General features: G+C 42.3%; 1 protein-coding gene across 4 annotated transcripts; it reads right to left on the reverse strand.

Annotated features, from left to right (window-relative positions):
• Positions 1–951: 951 nt before the first annotated feature.
• On the reverse strand, positions 952–15,838 carry PIGA (phosphatidylinositol glycan anchor biosynthesis class A). 4 transcript variants are annotated; one of them, XM_007121895.3, is made up of 7 exons: positions 15,789–15,838; positions 13,056–13,835; positions 8,683–8,815; positions 7,795–7,927; positions 7,431–7,637; positions 4,083–4,331; positions 952–1,580 (listed from the first exon to the last, which is right to left on the reverse strand). In XM_007121895.3, the coding sequence occupies exons 2-7, from the start codon at positions 13,771–13,773 to the stop codon at positions 1,566–1,568; spliced, it is 1,455 nt and encodes a 484-aa protein (XP_007121957.2). In that variant the 5' UTR covers positions 13,774–13,835; positions 15,789–15,838; the 3' UTR covers positions 952–1,565. The 4 variants fall into 4 exon arrangements, with proteins under 4 accessions (XP_007121957.2, XP_007121955.2, XP_007121956.2 ...); XM_007121893.3 differs by lacking the exon at positions 952–1,580 and having other exon boundaries at positions 1,970–4,331; XM_007121894.3 differs by lacking the exons at positions 952–1,580; positions 15,789–15,838 and adding an exon at positions 15,665–15,709 and having other exon boundaries at positions 1,970–4,331.
• Between the last annotated feature and the right edge of the window lie 2,495 nt (positions 15,839–18,333).

Raw genomic sequence — 18,333 nt, forward strand, 5'->3', positions numbered from 1 at the left:
GAATGACTCCCTATGTAAGAACCATCTCCCTGTACTCTGTGAAAAGGGTAAGGCATGGGAATCAGCCTTGAGTCACAATTATACAACATACCCATTTCTGTGTATCACCACGCCATCACGAGCTTGTGCGGTTTCCATTCTCAACGACATATATTAACACATAAGGTTACTTTACCAAGCTTACATTACCTGCTGGCGTGCCAATGTACGAAAATACACCAACACAAGTATTTCAGTTCTTTTCATGTCCCTTTCTCCAATTGTTCTGTAAGAAGGCGATCATTTACTCACGTCAGCCCAGTGGTGTATCTAGTATTACATAACACTATGCAATCTTGTTTTCGCCCTAATTTTCATTTAAAACCTGGCTGTTCTTTTTGTTTTACATACCAGAAAAGCTGGCCACGAGAAGCTCGACTTTTGTACTATTTCAGAGAGACCAATCTTTAGCACGTTCGAGCACTACATTTGAGACGGGCGTTAAAAGGCTACTGAAGTAAGGTGTTAACTCATGGTATCTTTTAAGGAGGCGAAACCATCTAGAGCTCCAGGGTTTCTCAGCCTTGGCGCTACCGGCATTTTGGGCCAGATAATTCTTTGGTGTGGGGGGCAGTCCAAAAGCATCATAGGATATTTAGCAGCATCCCAGTTGATGCCGGTGCCCCACTCCTGTCCAGCTGGAACAAAGAGAAATGTCTCCAGGCACTGCCAGATGTCCCCCAGGGGGCAAAATCACCACTGCCACATCCAGTTGAGAATCACTGAGCCACAACCAAATATGAAGGATAAAGGAACATCAACCCCCCAAAGTACTCTGAACACAAACCAAAATCTGTAGAGAACTTTAATTTTCAGAATTTCAGATTTAACAAATCCAGCCATAGGATGATACAATTTAACATCTACCCAGATTCTTTTGGGAATGCAGAGAAGGATAAAGAGGCCTTTAAAAATCCTTCACGAAACTAAACACAGACCTAGGATACCCTGACTGAGCCAAAAATGTTTTGGTGGAAGATAAATCAGAACATATCAACATAGGGGACTGCTTTCCACTGCTTCCAACAAAGTGGGTGGGAGAAGCTGGGCATTGGGCTGCACCCCGCAGGCCTGCAAGCCCTATACTTGCCCAGCCTCAAGACCGAAGAGCCTAGAGTCAGCGACAGAGACATCAGTGGTTTAACAGATGGGGGATCTTACACATTTGAAGCAAGGTCCTGGAGCGACACCCCACGGCGTGCGGCAGACAGCAGCTGGCAGGATGGCGGGACATGGCAGGAGTCTTCGCTACCGAGGGAAGGGGCAGATTTACCAGTTATGAGGGAATTGACGTCAGGTGGGCTCATCAGTTACCAGGGAAACCAGCAGAGGGGCACGCCCCTCATGGCTCCTTTGATAAGTTATCAGGTGGAGATGTTCTGATCTAAAGATTAGAATAATCACTAGCTCCAGCCGGGGCAGGTATGTAGCAAGGTCAGTCATGTGAGTGGGGTGTAGGTGAAGCAGGCACTGGTCCAGCAGGGGATGTACAGAGAGCACGAGAACAGCCATCTTGGGGGGCCTGATCATACGCTGGGCTTCTGTAAATGAAGTCAAAATTCCAATTTCTCTTAAAATAGCTTGCAAGATATAATGCATAATTATGTAGCTCACATGCACAGTACTTTACAGATGTATTCATTTGTCTCACAGTGCACTGAAAAACTCTAGTGCACTGAAAAACAAGAGTTTGGATTAGGAAACAAAAGCACAATTGAACTTGCTATTCCATGAGTAAAAGAGAGAATGTTGTAGAAAGCAAAGATGACAGTGCAATTCATCAACCGAAGGATATTTCCTGTTTTTCTAACAGACCAAGCAAAACATCAAATTGCACTGAAAAGAAAAACATGGGAGGTAGGAGCTGGGGCAGTGTTGCTCAACTAGTAAATAATATTCTGTTCTTCAAACAAGACAAACTCAAGAAAAATGTCAAAATGTCATTTTGGTCTTTATTTTTGGACGTGTAGCATGTTTCCAGAAATCAGTTTTACATGTGCTACTTTTTGGAACATCAAAAGAAATACAATATATTTTTCATAAATTCCTCATCACTGCAAGTTCACTTTCAAACCAATGTAAGTAGCAGGGCAGAACAATATGTTCCCACATATTGACCAGTGCAACAATGACAGTTACAATTTAGGTATTCAGGAAGCCTGAAAATTAAGATTTACTAGAACAAGCAAATTTACTTCCATTTGCTAAAGGGAAAAAAAAGAGGAAAATATGCAAATTACATGTTTCATGCAAGAACTTTAAATCCTTTTTCCATCTGAAATAAATGGCAATTTAATAGACAATTCTGAAAAAAAAAAAAAAAAACCTAAGAAACAAAAATAACATAGAAGAAAAAACAGCAGTATGCCTTTAAAAATTGCTGAACAGAATAAATTAAACCAAATGTTACAGTTTCTTGCTTTATCATGAATATTGGCACTGTTTATTTCATATTTATATAAGTCAGTTTCTATGCATAAAAATCCCAGTAAGATTTAATGGTTTGGGTCAGTCTGTTTTTCTTTAACAAAAGAACCCCTAACTTCTAGATTTTAAAAATTGCACTCTTGCATTTGTGTTTTAGTACAAAACACAAATATATTTCTTATGTATCAGTGGCAACCAATTAGTAGGCATGTTAAGATACTTTTTTAAAAGAAGTTCTGTGAATGTTGTCATTAAAAAAAAATCCTGTACAGAATCGCAATACTGCCAGCATCTAACTAGCGCACCCACAGTGCCTCATTCTTGTGACTTCACAGTCCTTAATCACAAAAACTTATCCTAAGGAGTTCAAGGAATTAATAAGACACACCATGTGGATAACTGGGGGTTTAAAAACCCATGGCTATGGGCCACAACGATTACAGCTGACAGCATCCATCCACAAAGAGACTGTGTTCCTAAAATTTTCAGACTCAACTGGCTATAAACAAAACATTCTGGGGTCAAGACTTCTGCACACTGACAATACTTATCAGGCATCAGCTAGGCCACAAGTGAAGGGAAGTGACTTCTATCAAAGGGACAGGGTAGCAGCTGATTTTGAGATGGCACACCTCGGACATTGTGCTCGGAAAACAAGAAGGCATTGACAGAGGACTAAATTATGCACTGAGAGATGTGGAGGGTTTCTCTGCACTATCATCAACAGTGGTATCGGTCCCTAGTATTTAAAAAGCAAAAACTATTTTCATACACCCAAGCGAAGATGAAGGCTCGACCTAGGAGAATGCATCCAACAGGATCAAAGAAGAACTCAGAGTACGCCGGCAATTTTTTCCTGGCATTAAAAGCATGAGCATTTTCGGGTGGGTATCTTACCACTTCATGTCAAACCTGACTATGACGAAGTGAGTCATCTGAGTGATCAACAAAGAGCGAAGGCACCCCCACCCCCACCCCCACCCCCACCCCCGGTCCTTACCGCAGGAAGTATCTAGTTCAACGTTCTATGCATGGTAGGTGCTTAAAACATGCTGGTTGCTGACAGCCCATTTTACTCAAGAAACCTGCTGATTATATGGAACATTTACTGAGCATACCCAATAAAAGTTTAAGAACATGACTTAAGTGTCTAATAAATGTAGTATGAACACAACTTAAAAGAGTTCACAGAGTTGTTGTACTTCCCTAAAGAAAACTTGTAAACATCTGGTGAATGTCTAATTAATGGTAGAACATTTAAAATTGGCCAAAAAATGCCCAGAAAACGTTTGGCCCTTCAGCACCCAAAGCTCCCAAAATATAACGTTAAAACATCTCTGCTACAGGGATTTCAGTAGTCTGAAAAATTGCATACCTGAGTGGCTTCAATGCTCTCTCCTAAATTTTAAGTAAGTGCAAGGAGTTTCTACACTCAGGAATTGCATAAGTGTTTATCTTTCCTCAAAATAAAACACGGAATGATAAAGAGGTAGCATAACTTACTAAATTAACTTTAAAAAGAAAAAAAGCAAGGTTATCTTCAACAGTCTTAATTGAACTATTACAAGTGTTTAAAATCTCACAATCCAGGCTTTCTTCTACCTGGTTTTAGATACCTCATTGTTCTCGTCCACCTTTTTCCTGTAAGGAGACTGATGAGTCCAGGCACCCTTTGGCCCTGTGGCATCTACTGCAACATCGATGATAGAATCTGGAGTCACCCATCTCAGGAACATGAGGAAGAGAAAGTTGAACACAGCCAGCAAAGCAAAAATGCAGCCTGTCAAGGGGCCACAGTGAGAGATGAGTCTGTCCAGTCGTTTGTCCATCAGTAACACAGCTTCTCCTGCCACTAGGTCATACACCTGGCGGGAGAGGGCCGAGAATGAGCACCGTGAGCCACAACGAACAACGACCCGCACAGACCAGGCGTGCTTTAGAGTGTCAACAGGAGGCGCGCACATTTCACTGTTGTTACACTAATGATGTGACGCGTGAAACTGATTACACTACGTATTGCCATTCGAGTCAACACTTATGGAGTGCCTATTCTGGACAAAACACTGGGGTATGTATACCGTGTGGTACAAAGATGAATCTACCACGGCTCCTGTCTCCTAGGGGATCCCCATCAATATTTAACCAACTACGAGAATTCCAAAGTCCTGAGACGCTGGAGCTGCGTTTCAGGCCACCTGTCGAGGCCATATTCACTTCAGCAGTTGACTCCCCAGGCAGGGAAGAAGGACTGGCTGGCCCTTTAAGATTCCTTCACTCAACTCCCATCAGAGAGTTACAATCTAGTGTGCTTCTGGCTACAGAAAGGCTCCTCTTTCCACAGCCAAGTGAGGCCGTGTTGCTGACCACAGATGGGGAGAATATACAGAGACATTTCACGGATTCCAAGTAAAAGGAGCAGAAAGAGATGGGGGAAATTTTGGTAGATGGTATAGGTCAAACAGTGGCAAACAAAATAAAGTTTATTGCTGAGCATTGGTAGTAGGTGGCTTGCTTTTTTAAAGTACTGCTAAGCACTAAACTCTGAACTATTAAAGAAAAAAACAAAGCTCCTTGAATATACTTATTTCAAATACATGAAATGGGCCGGCATTCATGTTTTTAAACTGCATTTGGTCATTACCTGCGGTCATTCTCACGTTATCAGACCTGTAAACCATCTCCTTTTGAACTCAAGAAAGTTCTGACGTTCAGAGCAAGTCCTAAAGGTCAACGGCCTCTGAAAGGTAGGGGCTGTTTTCATCTAGCTCCTCTACCCCGAGGACATTTGGAATACACCGTAGTCAGAATTATGTCGAGCGTTATGCTGAGACTGGCGAATTATAAATGAAAAGGTATGTTTCCAGCATGAACGCTGATTTAATTTCTTGATCAATTTTTCTAAATAGCAGTTAAACTAAGGAGTTGAAAGGGATCAAACATCCTGTGTGGAACAGGTAGAATTAAAAGAGCAACTACAGGGGGCTTCCCTGGTGGCGCAGTGGTTGAGAGTCCGCCTGCCGATGCAGGGGACACGGGTTCGTGCCCCGGTCCGGGAAGATCCCACGTGCCGCGGAGCGGCTGGGCCCGTGAGCCCTGGCCGCTGGGCCTGCGCGTCCGGAGCCTGTGCTCCGCAACGGGAGAGGCCACAACGGTGAGAGGCCCGCGTACCGCAAAAAAAAAAAAAAAAAAAAAGAGCAACCACAAACTCACCCGTGTGTCCACCTTTATTTCTAAGTCAGTTAATTTATGATCTCAAGTGACAAAATAACAATTTGCTACTATGGAGAGAATGACAGGGAGGACAATCCATTAGGGACGAGGATTAACGTTTTTTTGGAATGTATACTATAGATCGCCAGAGTGTAAAATTGAAAACAATACAGACGTCCTACTATTACTTTAAGCTTAACTAAAAGAAAATTTGTGGTTTTTAAAAAAACCCTAATGCGCTCCTTTAACACAAGCTGACAAACTGTCACCGTAGTTCTTGGCCCCAAACTTATTATCTACAACAGCGCAAACTTCTGAGACTTACATGACATTGATCAAGAGGGTAAAGGCACAATTACAGAGATGTGGTCCTCAGTCAGGGTGGGTTTCACTGAAAAAACCTGCCTAAGCAAATACCCCTGCCCTCCATTCCCATATCCCCTCTGCTCCTAAAGGGTCACTTTAGAATCCAGCAGTGGGCACAGGAAGATGAACTGGACAGAGCCCGAAAAGGCTCCCGGGCGATGCTGCCACACGCTCCCAGCAGGTAATCAGTGCTGCGCCCCAACTTCCAAAGGGAAACAAGGAAATGTACTTACTTCATACGGGTGGCGCGATTGCAAAACTTCTAGAAAGTGGCTATCTCAGAGCTATTTCAGTCAAAACTGTTTGTTAATGCAAATTTCTCATGTTTCAATGCAAACTGGGTATGACGACTTTTAGAGATAAAAAGAGTTTTGTTGCATTTCCATTCAAATCGGGGCTCACCTTACGTACGGGAATGTACAATTTAAACCAAGTAAGAAAGCCTTTCTGCTTACTCGGCTCCATCTTGCTCTCTACTTTGGGCTAGAAACTAGTTGCTCCACTGAATACAATGAGAGTATAAAGCACTACCTTCTCCACGCTCCCAACTGCCTGTTCTTTCTGGGTCACAATTTCTAAGAAGCACAGCGCTTCCATCCAGCTTGCTATGTGATAATAAGAGGCAGGAGGTAGACAAAGTCATGAGAGGTACTTAAACAAAGGGCACAACTGAGTAGAATAAATGAAGTCCTGACCTCGAAATAGGGAAGCATTTCCCACAACTGTACTCTCCCACCTAAGGGCATTAACCTATTTCCTGCACCTGTCCTTTTACCAATTTTCTACTGCTGCTTTTTATTTGTGATCCTATCTCCAACATTTGTCACGTGCTTTTTGAATTCTAACTTACTATGTTCTCAATCAGCCCAAAGATGCAAAAATCCCCCTCCTGTAGAAAAATCACAGCAGCTAGCAAAAGTGACACGGGAGTTTTAGGAAGTAGCCTGGATTAAATATTTGTAACTTATAAAGCTGCCACAATCGGGCTAAGCAAAACCATATATTTTCTAATAGACCTATATGCTTTAGAATTATAAAGAGCCTCAAGAAAATGTCTAAGAGTAGATCTTAATATTAGTTTTGCCTCTAATTGTTGTGACTTCTAGAGAATTTTGTAACTCCTGCATGCCCAGGTTTAATGAAAGGTCTAGATACTGCATTACTGCTATTTTCAGATGTCAAATGCAATGATTTGACTAGAAACTGAGCCTAACATATACCAGAAGTAATACAGAATTCACTTCTTTTCATTTGGAAGAGACTTCACAAACTTAAGCAATAGAGCACAAACGGTAAACCTATGTAAAAGAAGCAAGTGTGTAAGTGAAACATCAAGTAAGAATTCAAGACACAATCTTCAAATACCCTTCTCTTAGCATGTGACATACTTTTTCAGTTCTCTCCGCAACATTCCTCCAGGTATAGAAAGTCTTTACGATGTTGTGGATATTTTCTGGAGGCGGCAATGCTCCTGACTTCAGTTGGGAAACAGCTTTTTCCAATCCCTCACACAAAGATTTTACAGAAGGCTCACATAAAATGATAAGATTTTCTGGAAGTACTTCAGGAATTCCACCAACCCTGGTACTTACAACCTTAAAAAGAAAAAAAGAACATGTGATCCACCATAATTCATCTCTCAGGAAAATAAACAATACCAATTTAAAAAAATATTACAGACTGCATCCGATTATTTTTCAAAATACAAATACAGAAACCCCAACAATGTAATAAGCCCTCAAAGCTTTTTACCTGTAAACCACAACTGGCTGCTTCCACAATTGCCATGCAGAATGCTTCAGTAAGGGAAGTATTAAGAAAAATATGTCCTTGAACTAAGACATTTCTAACATCTTTGTGTTCTAAGGCTCCCAAGAGACGCACTCTGATTTTTGAAAAGAGAGAAAAAAGAGGGGAGTAAAAATCACGCTACAAAAGAAATGCCATTTATAAGCCAAGTGTGCTATTCATATTATACTTAGATTCTTACTGCTTCTAATGTTTTCCATTTCAAAAGATTAATATCACCCAACTCTGATCTAAAAGAAAGTCATATAAAGCTGTTTGGTTAAAGCTTGTACAGCTAACATATTTCTAACTTTTGTCACACAGATCAAATTTCATCTTCTCCAAAATCAGTCTGCATTCAATGAAAATGTTAATACACTTTGACGAGTAAATGTTAAAGTGTCGTTTCTAAACAGGAAAATGTCCCTCTTAAATTGATGCTTCACATGCACACAGCTCACGTTAACTAAGTTACCGAGGAAGAGAAATGTTCGAATCTGTACATGCAGAGCAATTAACATGACTTGGGCCGTGCTATTTAAATCACAACTCAGTATGGCTTGAGAATCTGCAAACATTTCCAATCAAATAGTTGTTTTTCTGTGCATTCTCGGGTGCCCCAACCAGTGGCCCCTAAAGTCAAATAATGTTGGGCTAACAGAAAAAATAAAATTATGAATTCCTTAACTAGGGTTCCCCATTTTATACAATTTTTCTTAAATAGGCCTTGCATTACATTTTTAGATCAAGCACATGTAGGAGAAGCAGCCCACTTAATGCAGGCATGTAGCCAAAACCAATTTTAGGTAACTGATATTTTCTCACCCAAGACAATATGGAATCCATCAATACCTGTCATGGAGCTGGTATCTTTCCCGTACTTCTTCCAAAATGACTCTCTTTGGTCCCTCTCCTCCAATTATGAAATTTAAATTGGGATATTTCTGACAGAGTTCAGGTATTATACCACTAAGCAAATCGGTCCCTGAAAACATCAAGTTGAATGTTGGAGTTATCAATAATTAACCTTAAAAAAAATTTTATCAGAACTTCTGAGAATGCACTCACTTTGCAAGGTAATATTAGTCATGCCTCCCTTACTTAAGTTGAGAAACAAATTCTCTTAAACCTTTCCTGGAATGGTGGAATCGTTCACAAACTGCCAGGGGTCCCCCAAGAGTTCCTGCGGATATATACACTGACACCCATGGGTACCTTCCACACACCCAGTTCGTGGACTATTCTGTTTCGTTTCAACATTGTGTTCTAGGTTATTCACCTGTGTTTACACAACACCTACTGCTAAAAAATGGCATTTGAGGTGGCTTACATTTCAGTTTAAATTTTCTGCAGAGCAGGAGAGTTGACTGGAGATCTGGGTCTTGACCCAGCCTTTTTACGAGCAAACTCTTTGATAATGGGAGTTTCCTTATAAGAGAAAACGAACAGACCGATGTACCTGAAGTCCAAGGTCTCTTTCACCTACACAATTCTACCAGCGTTATGATTCTACTTCCTACTATAGGAAAGGGCTAAGCAGTAAAATATGACTGCTGCCTCCATTTTGTTGAGGATGCAGTTTGTACAGAGGATTTTGCAGTGAACACTAGGGTGTTAGCAAAATTTGTAATAGTCCATCCAAATCTGCTACAGCCCACTTCCCCCGAATGACAGTGAATGAAGGTGGCAGGACCTCCACTGCCAGATCATTACAGTCTGTAGAACAAAAGGGTGCATCTTGGTCCTTTTTTTTTTCTTTTTAATGAAACTTTCTTATAATATGTAAATACAACCTTAGGTAATATAAAGCAGCCAAATAAATCATTCCCTACTAGTCTGAAAGTAGAAATCCAAAGTGACAGTAGTGTTGATGTTTAAGAATTTAGCTCATTAACAAGTACAAATCATACACATTCAAAAGTAAATGTAAAATAAGCCAGTTAAAGGTTAAGAAATGCATACACACACATACATAAGAACTGCACTTCTTCTATCAATCTTCCCAAATACAGGCAGATCAATTATTTAAAAGATGGTAGGAGAAATAATATATATAGGGTCATTTTTATTAAATAATTCAAAGTAGGATTTATTAAGTAAACTCTGCTAGTATTTTCAAAATATGATCGCATTAGCAAACATAAATTCACACGTGGCTTTTCTGAATTATGAAAGCTTCTCATTAAAATCTTAGCTATCTTTGTTTCAAGTTTATGACCAAGTCCATCAACTGGATTTTTAGATAAACCAGGAGGTGTCTTAATGACTTTTAACAAGTAACCTCCTAATTCTTTCCTTCCCCTCCCTCCTTGCCCTCTCTCCCTTCTAATACACAGGTTAAGAATCCATTCTTTCAATGAACAAAAACCAAAACCCCACATATAGAGCAATAATCATAATTAGTAACAACAGCTACAATTACTGAGGGTTTACTATACCAGGCGATGGGCTTTAAATGCATTGCTATTTAATTCTGACAAGTACTTTAAAAGAAACGGAACCGATTAATATTATTAATGATCTATATTATTATTCTAAGAATAAAGGTTTTTTTCTCCCCATAATAAGAAATGTTCTGGTGCCTCTAACAAGAGTCTAACACAATGAAACATACCAAAGGACTTTCAATTGCCATATTCTCACAAAATGGACAAGAAAAGCTCTGATCTGAAGCGCTTGTAAAGCACAGCCTAACAGAATCTTCTGAATCTATACCTAGGATAATGGTGGCTTGCCTGAGGGTGGAGGGAACAGGAGACCTTAACTCGAGAAGAGCTCACCTCAGGCTTGCCATCTCTGTTACTTACTGTGCAACCTAGGTGAGTTACTTACCCCCTCTGAGACTCAGTTTCTTTGTCTGTTACATGCAGATAACATCTACCCTACAGTTGCTGGGAGGGTCAAGTGAGGTACTGTACCATGTACAGGCTTTATCAACTGCAGAATATAAATGTAAGTCATCATTAGCACTAGAGCAAGAAGTGGGGCATGTCTGCACTGCACGTGAGCGCTGCTATACCCTGCCTGAGAGCAAAACAGGCTCAATGGAAGAGGGAAGAGGCCAGGGATCCTGGGTAATAGGACTTTTGATTTATTCTCTCTTACTTAATACATTCCAGTGGCCTTTGATATCTGCTCCAAATGAACACCTCCTAAAGAAATTATTAATAATTAATGGACCATTAATACAACTACTCACTTTTGGGCTACAGATGTGGCCATTCCTTCTCAGAATGTTACTTTTTGCACAGTACCTGGCATACGGAGAGGGTTTGATAAATATTTGTTAAATGACTGAATTGAGAACAGGAAAGGCTGTACCTTCACTCACTGGTGGTTAGCTCAGCTGGTTAAAACACCATAGTTGGTGAAGTAAAGGTAACAGGTTCAACCTTTGAACAGGTAAGTTAATTTTGCTCTGATCCTTGACCATGCATGCATCATATGCTTTCTCAGCTATCTATCTCACAAAGGTATATTATTTGGTGAAAAAACAAAATAGGCACATTTCTTAAGTTACAACAAACACATCACCAATATCCCAAGAGGGATTCAGAACACAGAATGCTGCTCCATTCACATCTTCTTCAAGTAAGGAATGGAAGCATTTCATTGCCTTCACCCCCCAAAATGCAGTTCAGTCGAAGTTTTCTCACCAACCTCCGCTTAGTGGATCACCGCATGGACCAAGGCTCTCCATTTTAAAGGTAAAGCATCCTGATCAAGGCCCACATCTGGATTTTAGGCCACTCCCTAGTACACTGGGACACTTCTGATTCCACCGCTGAGCTTCATGCTTACCAAGAATCAGCTGCATTTGTCCACAAATCTGTCTGATGCCTATTTTATTATACTTGTTACGGTATTTAAATAGCACATAAATGGACAAAATGAGTTTCTGTGAAACTAAGCTGAACGGTATGAAAAATTCAGTAAAGACACAGTAAAAAAAAAAAACCCTTGTCAGATTAGGGGATATCCTGAACCACCGTATAAGATCAAAAACAAATGAAAAATCCAGAAGTACATTACTTCATATGCCTTTAGGTTCTCACCACATTTAAGAGACCCAAACTGGCAACTGTTAAGTTATGCTTTTTGAAGGTGACTGTGCAAGAAAGATGATGCAGCTCAAATCAGTGGACCAGTACTCGTAAGCCTGCAGGCCTAAATCAAATTATTGGTGATTCAGTGCATGGTAATAATATTTTGAGTAAATTAAAATATTTTAAAGGCGGGGGTTACATATTATCTTTGTAACAATTCCCCACTTTCAGTGCCAATTTTGATTGCTGGACAGGTTCTCAAATACCATCCAGAAAACCATTTATGTTTTGAATAACTGGACTGCTTCAGACTTTTAGTCAGCAAGGCTCTGCAAATTCGACCGTGGCATCCATGAAGTGTTGCAGAGGCACTGAAACAATCCTCCTTGTGCACTGCAGACACATACCGAGTACAAAGGGGGTTAAGTACTGTACAGGAACCATCAGTGAACCTCACAAGATTACCACTGTTGCCCAAATCACACACGAGAAAAAAACGGAGACTTGGAGATGTCAAGTGGCTTGTCTTCGATCACACAGGAGGACGGAGCCAGGATCGGACTCTGGGCTATCTGACCCCCCCTTTAGCACTTACGTGCCAATTCATTATTAATGTCTTACCTACGACTAAAGGAAATAAGCAAGCTACAAAACAGTAATGTGCAGAACAAGCTCACTGACTTTTGAGTGTATGCATAAAAACGACAGGAAAGCTAGCAATCAAACGTTCATTAGGGTCATCCCTGAATAATACAGTTACAGCTGACTTTAGTTTTCACCCTTGTGATTTTCTTAGTTTTCAAAATATCTGCAATGAAAAGAAAGGGTTATGTGATGGTCTGGGCCCTGTACTTCCTACTGCATGTGTACGGAAATTTTTAAGAGACCTGACCTATTAAACAACGTCAGGTTACTGTTTTTCCTTTTAAGTAACTATGAAAACATTGGGGGTGGGTGGTGCTGGGGCTGGGAATAGCATTTACCACTGTTCCAGAAATTTCTTCTTTAAGATGTATAAAACATTATTAGACCCTTCTTTGCTATATTTAACGCAGAAGTCGTTATAAAAGCATAAAACAAAACAAAAAGCCCAACAATCATTATAACACAAATATTCAACAGCTTTCTACAAGGAAAAAAAAAGGCTGTGCAGTGCACTTGTAGCTATCATTTCATTACCTTTTCTGTAAACAAGTCTGCTGACAACAACAATAGTTATTACACTATCATGCCTTCTAAATGGGTCTGGAGTGAAGTCAGTAGGATCTACAGCATTAGGGATGACGGACACTATTTCAGGATTCAGTGCTGCTCTTAGCACAGTGTTTTCCTTACTAGTGTAAGAGACACAAATTATGTGGTTTGTGTCACAAAGAGACACAGTTAGAAGCTTGTTTGTAAGCACCGAGCTGACATCAGCAAATCCAAAAAGGGAGTGGTCCGTGAAGACTGTCTGGAGGCCCATTGTCTTGGCGTGGAAGAGGGCATCATGGGCCATGGCAGAAAAGGAACTATGTGAATGGATTATCGTGACTCTCTCCCGAACAAATATGTACCTGAGCAATGGCAGACTGTGAAAGAGGGTCGTGGCCGTAGATTGGTTGTACATGACTTTCAGAGGCAAGTAATAGACTTTGAGGCCATTAGTGAGGTAACGGATGCCTTTGCGATTTCCATAAGCATGCGTGACAATTATGACCTTGTGCCCTCTTTCAATCAGGCACTGAGAGAGCTGGTAAATGTGGCCTTCCACGCCTCCCATATTTGGGTAGAAAAAGTCCGACACCATGCATATATTATGGGTACAGGTTCTACACGTGGAAAGACGTCCAGGGCTGACATAGGAGAGTGAAGCTGAGGGATGCTGGCCATCCCCACCTCCTCCTCTATAGGCCATGCTGAGATGGTTTAGGCATTAGTCCTTAGGGCAACCCAGTTAAGATATGTGTCCTCTAGTACCTGAAAGAGAGAGTAAACAGGATCTAAGCTCAGAGACAAAATACATTCCACACTCCAAATCCAGACATAAATATTCTTTTAATGTTAATCTGTTAGCTTTTCCCGTAGAAATAAAACAAAGCACATGATGAATTCATGCATGTGACAGCATTTACTTGCTTAGCACTTACTGTGTGTCATACAACAAAACTAGACTCTGCAATGTCCTTTATCTTAACTTTGCTCTAAAAATGCTGCTACACATAATCTTAAATAATGTTTGTTACACCAAAGTATAGAATACTTTGCCATCTTAACAAACCAGTTCATTCAAATGATAAAACATACGGCTCTTTACAGAAAAGGTTTGCTAACCTCACTTTAGAGCTTAGCCATGGACTCAAAGAATCTCATCAAGTTCGCTAGTATTAAGTCTGTGGTTTACACTAAAATATACCTGGAGTTAGAACTGTCTTTTGAGAGCAGCTTTTTAAAGTGTCACCTGTAGCACATGCCACAGACCTTATTTTCTCCTTCCTTATTCGAGAATGGTGATAATCAAACGGTTCCCCTCACTTTCTTACACTTTCAGTTATGTATATCTTCCCTCCATGAGTGTCCCTCCTTTCAGTTTGGAATCGAAAGATAAAAACTAAACTAGAGACGTGCTGGATCTGGGGCCATCTTCTACCTCTAAAGTAGGAAATGTTCGGCTCAGGTGTCCCCGAGATCATCAGCGCAAAAATCATCAACTCAATATTCAGCATGATTACAGATTCTTAGACATTTAAAGCTAAAGAGAATCTTGGAAAGTGAGTGAAACTCCTTCTCAGCTTTCCAAATGAGATATCCATGCCTCCAGAAACTCAACTATACAATGGGAAGCCATCCTAAAGGTCTGAGTTTCTGATTTCACCGCAAACTCGGAAAATGCAAAGTAACAGCTTGAGCAAAGTCTATTCTCTCCAACAAAGTCATGTTTATTTTAAGTACTGTCTCAGAAATACTCAATGAGTGTTTGTTGAGCTGAATTTGCTAACTACAATTCAACATTACCAAATCATAAGATTCTTCAAGTCTGTACTTTTAAGTGGCTTCACGAACGTTTTCTTACTGTGGTTTGTCACCTAAGCCCGAATTTCCAGTTCCACTCAATTTTTAAAAATGAATGATAACGAAAACGGTAAAACACCAAATGAAATCATTTAAAGTTCTGTCATTAACCTGCAACGTTCTGTGAGAAATGTGCCTATCACGGTTATCACGCCTAACACTTTCACGGGGTAAAAGCTCAACAAAGGGCACAATCACAGAATCTTAAAATTTTAAAGTTGACGAATGGCTTGGAGATCTAGTGAATACCTCTCTTATTTTACAAATGAGAAGCCAGACAAGTTGAGCGATCGGTCCAAGGTCCCCACCCAGCCACTTAAGTGGCAAATGCGAGATGGCCGTAAAGTCCACGGCCACGGTCAACAAGTTCCTAGACAGTTATCATCAGCAGAGACTCCCGAGAAGCCTTAGGGTGTCCCGGCGGGGGCTTGGGGTCAAGAGGACGGTGCTTCCACCCACCCGCCGAGCGCCGTTCCAGCTTCACTCGCTGAGGGGTCGCTGGGGAGCGCCAGGGCCAAGGAAGGGATGGCCCCGCTCAGTCAGCGACCCCGGCGCAGTCAGGCCGGGTCTCGCCAGGCCCAAAGGGAGGAAAACGGCCAAAGAGCGAGCAGGAGGTCGAGGCCGGGAGTCCCAGAGGCGTTCGCCCCGCCCGCCTTAGCCGACGCGAAACCGGCTACAGCTCGGCCGCCCCAGCGCACCCTCAGCCCCACTCGACTCCGGAGACCCTCGACCCCGACCTCCGAGCCTCAAGCCGGGTCGGCTTCGCCCCCTCCACCGTCGGCCACGCTCCCCTGAGGGCAGCTCAGTCCCATCTGGAAGCGGCAGGGAGTACCGGCGCGGGAAGCTCAGACACGCACTTACCAGCGAGTCCCATGGCCGCCAGTGTCCGGACCTCCCGCGGCTGCAGCCGGAGTCCCGCCCCGCTGCCCCGAAGCACCATTCAGGGGCGTCCGCGCCCGAGCGCCGCGCCCCCGGAACAGCCAATCACAAAGAGGCGCTGGGGTCAGGTGCAGGAGCGACGCTCAGTCCCCACCCTTCAGCGCGGGGTGTAACGTCAGCGGGCGCCTGCACGGTTGCCACTATGTTCCGGAAGACTTGTTTTCTCTGTATTGAAAGCACTAATCCTCGGTTTAACCTTTTATATGAATTCTTAATATTGAGATTCTCTAAAAATCGGCCTTGGCCTCTTGTTACCCAAGCAGCCCACCAGGACCCTTCGACGGGGTAAAAACCAGTACTCCCAGCGTGCCTCGCAGCGACCCTTTGGCGCTCCTGGGAGTTGTAGTCCCGTGGCCTTCGGAGGCGAATCCGAACTTAGAAAACTCACTCCCAGGATGCACCGCACTTCTAAACGCGGGTCTTGCGGACCGTCGTGTGGGTTCGCGCCTTGGTTGTCTAGGTACAGCGTCTCTTTTCTGGAAGCTTGTTCTCTCTGGCTTCCAGTTGGAGAGACTTTTGGCTGGGAAGGCTACAGAAAGCTGGGGTTATGGTGGCGTTTTGTTTTGTTATTTATTATCTGTGCCACAGCAGACCCGCCAGTTTCTTACCACTGGTAGGATTGCCTGATGTAGTAAATAAAATACACAAATAAAAAGTCAAATCAAAGTTTTTAGTAATTTGAATTTCAAAGAAACAAATATATTTTAATATAAGTATGTCCCAAATATTGGGGTCTTTACTAAAAAATTATTCGTTGTTTATCTGAAATTCAGATTTAACTGGGCATGTTTCATTCTACCTGGCAACCCTCCACTCTGGAGGAAAAAAATCTGAGCTCTGACCTGAAATATCAACTCCCATTCAAACTGGTTCAGCTGGCTATGGTGGTGCTTGGCCAAGAGGCTAATGAATCACTGGAAGTGGTCTGATGGTCATCCACCCCTCACAGTGGGTACACAGGGTTCCCCAGCCGAGCAAATGCCTCCCTGAGCACCATCACCACCATCGTTACCAGCACCCATTTTAAGCCTGTAGAAAGCCTGTTCATCCCTGAAGATTTCGGCTCCTTTCTGATGCCCTACCCAAACTTCTAGAGAGAATTAAATCCTCCCTCTTTTGTATTTTGACAGCACTTTGGCCATATGCTGGTATAGCGTTTATCAGATGATATTCGATTTGTTTGCCTGTTCCCCCTCACACCCCCTCCCCCGCCTTCTTCCTCAACCTGATCCTTGGAGACTTGTGTCTTCTTGGGATCTCACATGGACTGCTTTCTGAAAATTGGCATTTGTATTTGCTTGTTAAATGTCTGCCTTCCCAGCCAGGGAGTAAGCAGAAGCTGGGTCTGTTCCTGGTACTAGACATTGAATAAGTTTTAGCTGTATTAATGAATTTCTTTATTCTATGCCTGCACAATTCCTGACACATATACCCAATTAAATGTATTGAAAAAATTTCAAGGGGTGTGCCTTATAAAAATTACAGTGCACTGCTATAATTCAAAGAGCACTTTGGGGCTTCCCTGGTGGCACAGTGGTTAAGAATCTGCCTGCCAATGCAGGGAACACGGGTTCGAGCCCTGGTCCGGGAAGATCCCACATGCCGCAGAGCAGCTAAGCCCGTGCGCGACAACTACTGAGCCTGCGTGCCTAGAGTCCGTGCTCCGCAACAAGAGAAGCCACCGCAATGAGAAGCCTGCGCACCGCAACGAAGAGGGGCCCCAGCTCGCTGCAACTACAGAAAGCCAGTGCAACAACAGCGAGCTGTAGTTGCAGCTCGCTGCAACTACAGAAGGCCCAATGCAGCCAAAAATAAATAAATTTAAAATATATATATATATTTTAAAAAAAGAGCACTTTGTTTGTAGAATTCAAAGTGTGTTAATGAGCTAACTTTAATGAGTAAGGCTCAAGTGGGAATAGATACTCTGCCCTGTGTTAATATTGAAGCATTAGAGAATAAAAGTGATGAAGACTCAAGGATATTTATTCAAGCTTAACAATTTGCAGTTGGTTTCACAGACAACACCAGCACTACCAGGTGGTGCAGCATTGCTTTGGTCTCTTCATCTTCGCAATAGGTATTAAGACAATAACTACTGTGTAGAAATCCTGGAAAGTATTGCAGAAGTGAGGGTTAAGCCTCATTTATTGAACTCCTGGCTTGCCACTGCCATTGTGCTGATCACAATACACGTTTGAAATTCTACCATGAATCTTCTAAGATCCTGACGCCAATACTCCTTCAAAAAATGTATGAGCTATTTTCAAAAGAGAATAAGTATTTTCCATCTTTATCATCAAACATTTACTGAGGGCTTCCGTGGTGGCGCAGTGGTCGAGAGTCCGCCTGCCGACGCAGGGGACGCGGGTTCGTGCCCCGGTCCGGGAGGATCCCACGTGCCGCGGAGCGGCTGGGCCCGTGAGCCGTGGCCGCCGGGCCTGCGCGTCCGGAGCCCGTGCTCCGC

This window comes from Physeter macrocephalus, chromosome 7 (genome assembly GCF_002837175.3).
Source record: "Physeter macrocephalus isolate SW-GA chromosome 7, ASM283717v5, whole genome shotgun sequence".
NCBI classification, from domain to species: Eukaryota; Metazoa; Chordata; class Mammalia; order Artiodactyla; family Physeteridae; genus Physeter; species Physeter macrocephalus.

What these genes read in the sequence shown, in the direction of transcription:
- PIGA (XM_007121893.3), bottom strand. Translation starts at nt 13,773, where the DNA reads ATGGCCTATAGAGGAGGAGGTGGGGATGGCCAGCATCCCTCAGCTTCA. An exon ending in AGATACCAGCTCCATGACAG is followed by an intron (nt 7,928 to 8,682) that starts GTATTGATGGAT and finishes TTCAAAAATCAG; the next exon opens with AGTGCGTCTCTTGGGAGCCT. An exon ending in TTGCGGAGAGAACTGAAAAA is followed by an intron (nt 4,332 to 7,430) that starts GTATGTCACATG and finishes CTCTCCCGCCAG; the next exon opens with GTGTATGACCTAGTGGCAGG.